The 11,675-nt window shown below is 41.6% G+C and overlaps 1 protein-coding gene across 1 annotated transcript; it reads left to right on the top strand.

Annotated features, from left to right (window-relative positions):
• The first annotated feature begins 459 nt into the window (after positions 1–459).
• On the top strand, positions 460–10,745 carry Ccr1l1 (chemokine (C-C motif) receptor 1-like 1). Its single transcript, NM_007718.4, has 2 exons — positions 460–571; positions 8,700–10,745. Exon 2 carries the CDS (start codon positions 8,767–8,769, stop codon positions 9,835–9,837), a length of 1,071 nt encoding a protein of 356 aa, NP_031744.3. The 5' UTR covers positions 460–571; positions 8,700–8,766; the 3' UTR covers positions 9,838–10,745.
• Positions 10,746–11,675: the final 930 nt, after the last annotated feature.

Raw genomic sequence — 11,675 nt, 5'->3', positions numbered from 1 at the left:
TTACAATGTTGATCCTGCCAATCCATGAGCATGGGAGATCTTTCCATCTTCTGAGATCTTCTTTAATTTCTTTCTTAAAGGACTTGAAGTTCTTGTCATACAGATCTTTCACTTCCTTAGTTAGAGTCACACCGAGATATTTTATATTATTTGTGACTATTGAGCAGGGTGTTGTTTCCCTAATTTCTTTCTCAGCCTGTTTATTCTTTGTGTAGAGAAAGGCCATTGACTTGTTTGAGTTAATTTTATATCCATCTACTTCACCGAAGCTGTTTATCAGGTTTAGGAGTTCTCTGGTGGAATTTTTAGGGTCACTTAGTGAGATTCTTAAGACAGCTCCTCCCCATGAGAGGGGTTGGACCCAGCAGCCCATATGTCCAGCTAGCCCCCAGGTGACAATGACACTGTTGAACCACAACGTCACCTGGATTAACACTAGCTCCTGGCTTTGTCTGATTCATATTGCTCATGTCTGGAGGACACACACACTTCAGAGACGTGACATACTTGAGATAAAGGGAAGCAGACACCAGCTACAGCAGGATCCAGGTATATCACAGATAATTTTCAGGTACGTACACTAGACTGTCTGAATCTTGAGCTTGGGGTACAAAGGACCATTTTATCAGACTCTTCTTTCCTCCCTGCTGCTCACTAGAATCAGGCTACAATGTGTTGTTCTGATAAGTAGCCACAAGCTCAAACCTTTGCTGCTCTATGCTTCTATTCTGTGCCCTTTGCAAGTGGGAGCCATCATACAACGCAGGAAAGAAAGACTGAAAGCTGAGAGCCAGTACTGTGCTCTTCCTATATTCATAAGCTCTCTGATTCTGCCCCCCTGTGTTTGCTTTGTGTATCTTGCTATAACTAGAGACTTAAAAGGAGGAACTGGTCCTAGACTCAACACTGCTTTGCAGTGGGCACAGCCAGGGCAGATACAGCATAGTGTACATATGTGTACAGTGGAGGGGTGTCTATTAAAGTAGAAAGAAACCTGTAATAAGCAATGCCTATTCATCTATTTTCTTTGTTAGGTAAGTCATTGTAGATCTCAGCCTGCACCCTGCCCAAAGTTACTCTGAGGGACTAGAGGCCAGACAGGCAAACAGGTAACGAAAGGGATCACAGATAATAAATACAGCGAATTTATGGTTTCTTCCTCAGCCTTTTATGCCAATCTAATTCCCTCTCTTCCATTCTGTGCATGATCCCAGCCTATTTCACCCATTCAATACCACTACCTAACTTTTTTTCCTGTCTTGATAGTTTTTAAAATGCTCTAATGCAGTGGTTCTCGTCCTTTCTAATGCTTCAATCCTTTATTACAGTTCATGTTGTCGTGACCCCCAACCATAAAATTATTTTCATTGTTACTTAATAACTGTAATTTTTCTACTGTTATGAATTGTGATGTAAATATCTGATATGCAGGATATCTGATGTGGGATCTCTGTGGAAGGGGTCATTTGACCTCCAAAGGAGTCACAGTCCATAGGTTGTTATTCCTACAGGTTTACATACTTATACTTTTCTGTTACTTATATCCACCTAGAGAATTTCCTTCCAAGTGATTGTTTGCTCACAGTGTCTGTTCAAGCTTCCTCATGTATACCGGCTGTTGAGGGAAAAAGCCATATGACTACCCCAAGTGAAGATTATCTGAATAGGGCAAGGTGAGAAGACTGTATGGAGGGAGTCTGAGTCTCAGCTGGAACTGCACAGCTGCTTACAGCCAAACTTCCAACTTGAAATTTTTAATCATTTAAATGTGCCTCTTGATACATAATCATGTGAGCTACAATTATAAGCAGGAGACCATTCCAGCTTCTCACAACTCAAGTTCACTGAAAAACAGTAAACAAGTAATTAAATTTTTGTATGCTAAGTACTGATAAATTAAGCAAGGAAGGAGCCACAAATTCTATTTTACCAAAAGCCATTTAAAGACTACCTTACAGAAAAAACAGCATATCCTTAGATATGGAGGAAGTAAGGGCCCAAGGACTGTGCCTGGGGCACTCAAGGCTTCAAGATAAGACATTAAACAGGAACTAGCAACAGAAATTCAGTTCTAGAAAGAACAGAAACTAGGGGAGTGAACAAAAATAAAGACAACTCTTTCAAGTAACTATTGTGAAGGAGAGTGGGGAATAAATGCCTAGAGATGGAAGTAGCATCAAGAGAGAATTGCTTTTTTTCTTATTCTTCTCTTTTTTTTTTTTTGATGTTTGCATGCTTGCTTAAAACAGAAGTAAGCATATGTGTGTGTGCTCATAAGAACAATCCATTAAGGTATTGTAAGAACTAGTAAGACTGGAAAACTATTATATTGTGGCCATGAATGGGTGAGACAGACTGGAATCCTGCACAAAATGAACAAGAGTTAGACTGAAGTATGTAGGATTAATCTATGAATCAAGACTGAAGACAGAGTCAAATGATACCATAAAGAGGAACTGGTAGCAAAGAAACTGGAAGTTTAGATCCTATTTTCTCAGTGAAATAGGAAGCAAGGTGGTCAGAGTTAATATTGGAGAATTAAGGAAAAAACAGAAAACTCTAAATAATAACCTGTGGACATAAATGCAGCTGATAGATATTAACTGTAGCTTTTTTTTTATTAATCATTCCATTCGTTTACATCTCAAATGATATCCCACTTGCCAGTTACCACCTCCACCAAACCCTCATCCCATGATATCCCACTTCTCGGTTACCCCTCCGGTACCCTCCCATCCCACTTCTGCCCTCCCCCTCCTTTTTGCCTGTATGAGAGTGTTCCCCTACTCACTCACACTCACCTACTCACCCCACTGCTACCTACTCTGCAGCATCAAACCTCCCCAGGACCAAGGGCCTCCCCTCCCATTGCTGTCTGGCAAGGCCATCTTCTGCTACATATGTATCTGTAGCCATGGATCCCTCTAGGTACACCCCTTAGTTGGTGGTCTAGTCTCTGGGAGAACTTGGTGGTCAGGAACCTATGTTATTCTTCCAAGGGGTTGCAATTCTCTTCTGCTCCTCCAGTCCTTCTGCCAGCTTCCCTACCAGGTTCCCTGAGTTCAGTCTGATGATTGGCTCCAAGCCGCATCTGCATTGGTTATTTGCTGGCTGGACCTCCCCAGGAACTGCCACACATGGTTCCTGACCATGGCAACAGTGTTGGATTTGGTGTCTGCAGACATGATATATCCACAGGTGGGGCCGTTCCCCAGTTGGCCCCTCCTTCAGTCTCTGTTCCATTTTTTTGTTTCTGTTCTTCCTTTGGACAGGAACATTTCTGAGTTAAAAAACACTTTTAGATGGGTGGATGGACCCAACCCTTAACCAGGGGCTGAGTCTATCTAGTGGAGGTGGTCTCTACGGGTTTTGTTTCCCCTTTCTCTGTGCATTACAGCTTTTTAATGGACCCTTTAAACATGGCTCATCCAGAGAGTGACACCAGTCCATATATGGTTATATGAGTTTTCCCAATCATATTCAACGTCATTGGTGCAGGGAGATGGATCTAACGAAGTCTGAGATTTTGGTCACTGAACATGACAAGATCATAGAAAAGGTAAAGCAGTTAAGAATGTAGGAGATGGGTTTATTGTCTGTTCATGTGCTTTACTGTCCTCTCATGGGTTTTATTGTCTGCTCGTGGGTTTGAGGATGATGAATTAGAAAGACATAGGGAAGCAGAAAGTCTGTAGAAGGACTGGAGAGTTGGCTCAGTGGTTAAGAGCACTGACTGCTCTTCATGAGTTCAAATCCCAGCAACCACATGGTGACTCACAACCATTCATAATGAGATCTGATGCCCTCTTCTGGTGTGTCTGAAGACAGCTACAGTGTACTTAGATATAATACGTAAATCTTTAAAAAAAAAAAAAAAAGAAAGAAAGAAAGTTTGTAGAAATATTGAACATCGGTGGCATTCAGGTCCCACTAGGGACAGAGGGCTGTGGTATCAGGATACTACAAAATTTGGACAGTGAAAGGACTGGTGGTCAGGGACTAGGAGTCTTAGAACAGAGACTGTGAATATTGGAAATAGAAAGATCCAGGAGCTAATTGTAGCTGGACTTTTGGCTACATTCTTGGGTTCTTTTTCCTACCTCCATATACCACCCCTATCCCTTTCAACAGCCCCACCACCACCACCCCAGAACATTGGGTAGAAAAGGAAGGTTAGAGAGGAACGGAACAACCATATCATTAGACTACTTCCTGCTGATTAGAGGTGTCCAGTTTTTGGGGCAAATTTGATCTTCATCTTTGGGACATCTGCAACCATCAATCTAACAAACAGCAACTGGGGAGGTGGTGGCAGGTGCTGCAGCAGAGGGAGAACAATAGCTGCCACTTCTCTTGGGGCTCTGGAATTTATATACCCTCTGAAGAGACTCCAGAATTCTAAATGTAAGCTATCTTCAGCTGGCAAAATCACACTGCTGCAAGAGCACAAGGGAAATCAGTCAGCTGCTATGGACAATCTGAAGCAGTCCCATACCCAACACATGGGATTAAGACAAAAACATATTCCCATAATATTTCTGTGTTTTCAAAGAAACCAAAAATGCTCACTACAACTAATCATGAGGATGGTTGCATAAAGGGAGTTTAAGGAATTCCTTAGCTGGGGTCCTAAAATAAACGTGAGCATTGAAGTAGAAGTTAAACAATGGTCTTAAAACAATTGTACATCCCTTTACATGGTAACTCTGTAGCTCTTCATTGGGTATGGCTTGGCTTTGTGAGATTCTCTGGTATTAGAAGACAGAAGAAGTGATAGTGACATGTGAGAATGTTACCTTCACAAATTCTTAAACTAGCCTGAGAATACCATATAAAAGACCCTAAATGGGCTGACTCAACATCCACAAAGAGTTAAGCTGAGGCGCCACACACATAGCAAAGCATAAATACCTCAAAAAAGTAGGAAGGGGATCTGGAGCTCAAAAATCCATTTTGCCACGGGAGGGATGGGAGTTATAAGTGTTTTAGGTGGCCTAGGATCCCCACCCATGTTGACTTGGTCAACTTAAACAACAAAGGGAAGCTGAAGGGAAGCTGATAAGCCTACAGCTTCAGGTACACAAGCACATGAAAGGCTTTATCGCACCAGTCAGGACCAGTCAGCCAGAAGGGAGTCCCCCCTGCTAGCCTTTGTCTCAGATCAGCAGGGTAAGGAAGAAACCACAAATTTGCCATATTTATTATTTATCTGTACGCCTTTTCCTTACCTGCTTGCCTGTCAAGGATCTGTCTAGCTTTGTGTCCAACAGAGTCACTTAGGGCAGGACACAGCCTGAGCATACAGTGATCTACCTACCTAAGTGGGTATTGCTGTTCACGTGCTTCACACCTCTCCATTACATATATGTATATGCCATGTATATATGTACTGCCCTCCTGAAATATCATGGATGATACTTGATATGAGTTTGGAGAAAAGAGACTTAACACTACCCAAGCTAAAATCCAAAGAGCAGGGTCTTCCTGAACCTGTCTGGAAAAAGAGTACATGGGTTTCTGGGGCAAAGGCTCAAAGCAAGCATATACTCACAAGCAAATATAGGCATGCTTTAGAAGACCTTGGAGGCAATATTAGATTTTCAAGGAATAGACGGAGGTTTTCACAGACATTATTTCTTGCTCCTTAAGTTCCACATTAGGGTACATCACAGGTCTGGATTATCCAATCAGGAAGGCCTGGCTAGTGAAATGCTAGAAAGTACACAAAACAGGCCTCTCCCTAAAACAGAGAGCCATGGTTGGTAATGTTTGTTGATTTATATGGTAGATACTTGCAAATTGACATGTGTGCAGAGTGAACAGATGCACACAACTGACTCTTTGAGCCACAATAATCATCTGGCTTCCCCTTGGGCCTGGATACTTCTTATCATCTCTTCCCAGACACTTCACAAATGAGCAGGCTACAGGACACTAGTAGAGTCCAGGCTATGGGGATCTACATGAGCACTGTGCAAGGCACCTGGGGCAGACTTCTACAAGAAACTATTCACAGGCCTGGGAAGGTCAATGGCAAAATGGGCCTTTGCTTTCTCCTCCAATCACAGCCCAGGTCATGTCTCCTTAGCAGCGGTGTGCCCCGCAACTGCTACAACCTGAAAGTTTAGAGAGAACAGATAGCGCTGAGGTTTCTCAGTAGGCAGGTGGCTGTGGAACACAGCACCTGACAGTGCTGAACTCAGCCTGACTTCACTTTGGCTAGAGTTCCACAGGAACTGGGCTCCTGAGGATCACCTTGCCCCACATGATATTGCTCCCCAACTTCAGTTGACTCTGTACTAGAGCTGTCAGCTATCTAGGAATCCTGGGTGCCAAGCTGAATGTCTGCCTTCTTCAGCACTAGCATGAACAGCAGGAAGTAGAAATCTCTGCCTCAATCATTCCTGACTGCCACCCAAGTTTCCCCAGTGAGAGCTGACAGGGAAGACATGGAGGAGTAAACACAGGAACAGAGCTGATAGGAAATGAAGGGACCCCTCTTGACACTTCAGCAGAATATTTCCTCCTTTTCCAATGTGCCTTAATGTTCAAAGACCACTGCTCCAGAACAGTCTTTGTAATCAGGAAACATTTACTAAAGAGCCCAGAAGGGATAGCACAGAAGCCCAGGGTGATCACAGATTGATGGTGCAGGTGCAGCATAATTAGCTGAAAGGTATTTGAGTCAAATACTACAACTCTGATCAATAGCAACATACTGAACATTTTCCTTTATTTTACAATTAGGTTTTATTTCACATGTGCCACTTCTGCATATTTAAAGATATGCAGGGGACATTTCAGTACAAGGGCAGAGTAATGGGAAGTCAACCCTGGGTACCTCAGAAATCTGCCTTAGCTGTTTGGAAATATTCAAATATATCTTATCAACCATAGTCACCTTGCTGTGCTATAGAGCATGAGAAGAGTCATGCTGTCCAGTCTCAGCCCTGTCCTGTTTATTGTCCTCTCTCCTTCCAAACTCTCTCCACCCTCTTCTTCCAAACTCTCTTCAAGACTCTGTCTGTAACCACTACTTGACTTTCCATTTCTGTGAGACAAGCTTTCTAGAGATTTTATAGCATGATTCACATGGAAGAACTGTCATTGACAATCAAGAAAAATCACTTTCTATGTTACCTATGAAGAAACCCAGTAAGGAAAGGAGGAATTCAGACATTGTGGTCAGAACTTCTGCTAATGGCAGGTGTTAGAACAGGACCACTGTGTGACAGCCGGGTCTCTGATAGTCACTGTCTGTGGGTAGAGGGTTATTTTTCACATTGCTTCATAGCATCTTTTCAAGGTAAGCATTCATTAATCTCCCCTGTTTCAGATGGGGAACTTAGAATCAAAGAAGCAGATTGATTCATCTAGGGTCACACTGCTATTATGTAACAACAAAGCTCATATTTTCCCTTTTGAGGGATTCTTCAAAGAGCTAACTGGAAAGTATTCATGAACAAATATACACTGTGTGGAAGGAGTCCTACAGTGGCAAGCTATCTATTGGTCCTTTGTTTGTCTCAAATAAATCCCGATTTAAGATAATAATAATAATAATAATAATAAATAATACATAGAACAATAGCAATAATTCAGAACCCATTTCAGCAGAGTCTCAATTTCTATCTAGCTCCTGTGTGCTGTCTCCTGTTGGATACAGGCATCTCTTACTCCCTGAGCCCATTCTCTATTTCTGTCTCCAGGTCATACCCTCCTCCTAGCTATCTCATGGTGCTCACTAGGGCTGTTGAGTTAACTGTAAATCTACCTGTACCATATAAAGGCCATGTGATATGGATCAGCCTAAGCCAAACAAACAACCTAGTAACCTGAGTTTTAACCTGTGAAATAATGGATTATCCTACTAGGAATTCACTGTCTTAACTGTGCCAAAAGGGATGATTTCTTCATTACACAACACTCTTGGCCCGGTTTATTAAATGACAGTGGTAATCTCAGTTTTTATGCAACAACAATGAAAGGAAAGAAGGAAGAAAGGGAGGGAGAGTTGGAGGGAGGGATGGATGAAGGAAGGAAGGAAGGAATGAACAAACGAATGAAAGAAAGAATGAAGGAAGGAAACCTTTTCAAGGAATGACAAGGCTATTTGCCCTCTAAGAACATTTATTGATTGAAATCCATGAGGTTGTTGAGTTTATTACTCTTTGCCAAGACTATCCCTCTTTCTAGAACCTTTCTGGAGACTCCAGGAGCAGGCCTAGCACTTCAATTAGAGGTTGGAAAGTCCAACCATTGTAGGGCTGGGTTTGAACATCCTCTATTTCCATGCAAACCCTCATTCTCACCATTCTGTGTCCTGGGGCACAGTTTCCAACAATCTGCACCTGAGATATCACCTATAAAATGAGAATCCTCAGGAGGTTTTAAATACTAAGTCCAGCAGCTAAAGCCCTGGAAGGGGGTAGATCACTTAAGAATCTTTAGTTTGCAAAGGGTTGAAAAGTCCCCTTTTGCATTCTCCTTACACACACACACACAGGTTAAATCACTGAGTAAACCATTTACACACTTTTTGTCTGTGACTCTATTGAATTACTGGTTTAATGTGGGTAGAAAGGATGTGAACAGTCCTTTTTACCATTTCAACTTCAGGGTTTAGTAAACTCTAGGCACTAGTAAATAGTTCAATTGGTTGAAGAAATATAAGCATTTCCTTGTCTTTGTTTTTTCAGAGCCCTACGTGTTTAATAGCAAAGCAAATATAAAGGTCATTGTCCCTGTCCTGTAGAAGAGTTTACAATGGAGATTCCAGCTGTCACAGAGCCCTCCTACAACACAGTTGCCAAGAATGACTTCATGTCTGGATTCTTATGCTTCAGCATAAATGTGAGGGCATTTGGAATCACAGTGCTGACTCCCCTGTACTCCCTGGTGTTCATCATTGGCGTGATAGGCCATGTCTTGGTGGTTCTGGTGCTCATACAACACAAGAGGCTTCGAAACATGACCAGCATCTACCTGTTCAACCTGGCTATCTCTGATCTGGTCTTCCTCTCCACATTACCTTTCTGGGTTGACTATATCATGAAAGGAGACTGGATTTTTGGTAACGCCATGTGTAAGTTTGTGTCTGGATTTTATTACCTGGGCTTGTATAGTGACATGTTTTTCATCACCCTGCTTACGATTGATAGATACCTAGCTGTTGTCCATGTCGTGTTTGCCCTGAGAGCCCGGACTGTCACTTTTGGCATCATCAGTAGCATCATTACCTGGGTCCTGGCTGCCTTGGTTTCTATTCCTTGTCTCTATGTTTTCAAATCCCAGATGGAGTTCACTTACCATACCTGCAGAGCAATTTTGCCCAGGAAGAGCCTGATACGTTTTTTAAGGTTTCAGGCTCTAACAATGAACATCCTTGGGCTAATTTTGCCTCTGTTGGCCATGATTATCTGCTACACACGGATCATCAATGTTTTACACAGAAGACCCAATAAGAAGAAGGCCAAAGTCATGCGCCTGATTTTTGTTATTACGCTTCTCTTCTTCCTCCTCTTGGCCCCTTATTATCTGGCTGCCTTTGTTTCTGCTTTTGAAGACGTCCTATTCACCCCTAGTTGTTTGAGAAGCCAACAGGTGGACCTGTCCTTGATGATAACTGAAGCACTTGCCTACACCCACTGCTGTGTCAACCCAGTCATTTATGTCTTTGTGGGTAAACGGTTCCGGAAGTACCTCTGGCAGTTGTTTCGGAGGCATACAGCTATAACCCTGCCACAATGGCTGCCCTTCCTCTCGGTGGACAGAGCACAGAGGGCCAGTGCCACGCCTCCATCCACAGTGGAAATTGAGACCTCTGCCGACTTATAATTCAGACCCTGGACGCCAACAAAGGCCTAGAAGAGTGAAAAGACAGTGTGCCTCTCCAAGACAGATATGGAGGATTCATTGTAAAACAGAAGAAACTTACAGGTAGCTTAGATAGAATGTTTGAGGCGATCTTCTTCCTGTCAGAAAGGGGATGTATGACCAAATTGATACATTCCAGAGACTGGGACAATAGGTTCCAGGGAAGGGCTTAGACCCAACAAGAAGTAGGGTTTGTGCACTGGCACTCCCACTCCCAGTGATTGTGGAACCAGTTGAGTACACAATTGAGTACTGAACTTGGAATTCAATGGAATTCACAAATGCCTCCTCTACCTCTTGAAAGCCCTGTAACTCAAGGTCAAAGTATTTAAGACATATTGAGGCACTGCTTTGTCATTTGTAGGGAAGGATATTCACCTTTCCTGTTTATAGTCTTCTCCCTAAAGGATCAAGCATCTAGGTATATAATATAATTAATATAATATAATAATGTACACTACATATATTATATTTATCATATTACATTAACCTCTATCTCACCTTACTAATCCTACAGGTTCTATGTATCTAATCTGGAGTAATAACATGTAACTGATTTGTGTTTACTTAGCAGCAGAGTCAATATGTGTTGTGTGAAATTTAATCTGGAATAATTATATCATGCTCGACTGTGGAACTTGGTTTACCTGATGGTCACATTTTCAGTGGCTGCCATCTGCTTACCTTGGGAGACTTTACTGGGTTTGATAACTCCATTTACTGATTTTATATCATGCTGGGAACTTACAGACTTTTGTTTTCTAGTGTATTATGCCTCACAATAATTTCTCTCCCTGTGATACCTATGTATTCATTTCTATGTTGAATAGAAAGCCTTAATTGTGGTGTAATAAATTTCATCAACTTTTTATTTTGCTTCTGCTTTTTAAATATTGTTTGAAGGCTTCTTGGGCCCATCTTTTCTAATTTGTCCAATATTTTCTTCCACTGTTGCAATATTTCATTTTTTAGACCTTTAATCTGACATGTAACTGCAACAATTTACTCAATTTCTCAGAGATTAATTATTCCAATCTTTGAAGTATACATGATAGTGATGGTTTCCTGATGAGATTGTCGTGAAGAATAACAACACACACAAAGTGCTGATGTGAATGTCTGCCACATAGTATCATGTAAGTGAATGTAGAGTAAAAATAAATGTACTTAGTTATAATGTTTCTGTAAGTCATAGAATATGTGAAGATGAAGCCAAAAAAAAAAAAAAAACAGAAAGATGATTCTAATAACTAAAGTTTCAGAAATACCAACCAGAAAAAAATGAGGTTTTTTTTTTCATAATGAAAGGACAATGTCAGCAAGGGCATTAAGAAGTCATAATGTAGGCTGATTTTGCTTTCTTCTCTGTCAAGTTTCTATGTTGTCCAAAGGTTTGGTCTTTATAGCTTTGTGTGCTCTAAAAATGGGCCAATATTTATTTCTAGTCTTTTCACTTCCCATTCTCACTTTCTAGAGTAAGAGTTTCCTGTCTAAAAAGAGCTGGTAGACTGTTCTGTGCCACATCTGGATACTATCTTCTAAAAAGCATTGCTCAGGATATTCCCTGTCCCCTGCTACATCTCCATAATGGGGAATCCATGAAGCAACACGTTAGCTAGAGCGACACACCAGCTGTCTTGTCCTCTTTGAATAGCTTGCTCCCTCTATTTCCTTGGGAAAATAGTGACTTTATCATTACTATGACAGAATACCCACCAAACAGAAACTTAAGGAAGGAAGGGTTCATTCGGCTCACAGTTTGGAGTCATAAGTGTGTGAGGTGACTGTGGGTTAAGATT

The sequence above is a fragment of the Mus musculus genome, chromosome 9, assembly GCF_000001635.26.
Source record: "Mus musculus strain C57BL/6J chromosome 9, GRCm38.p6 C57BL/6J".
NCBI lineage: Eukaryota > Metazoa > Chordata > Mammalia > Rodentia > Muridae > Mus > Mus musculus.
The sequence above is the reverse complement of the archived record's forward strand: the minus strand, read 5'-3'. Positions and strand labels throughout refer to the sequence as shown.

Bases quoted from the DNA above. Each gene is read 5' to 3' on its own strand.
- Ccr1l1 (NM_007718.4), top strand. From the start codon at position 8,767: ATGGAGATTCCAGCTGTCACAGAGCCCTCCTACAACACAGTTGCCAAG.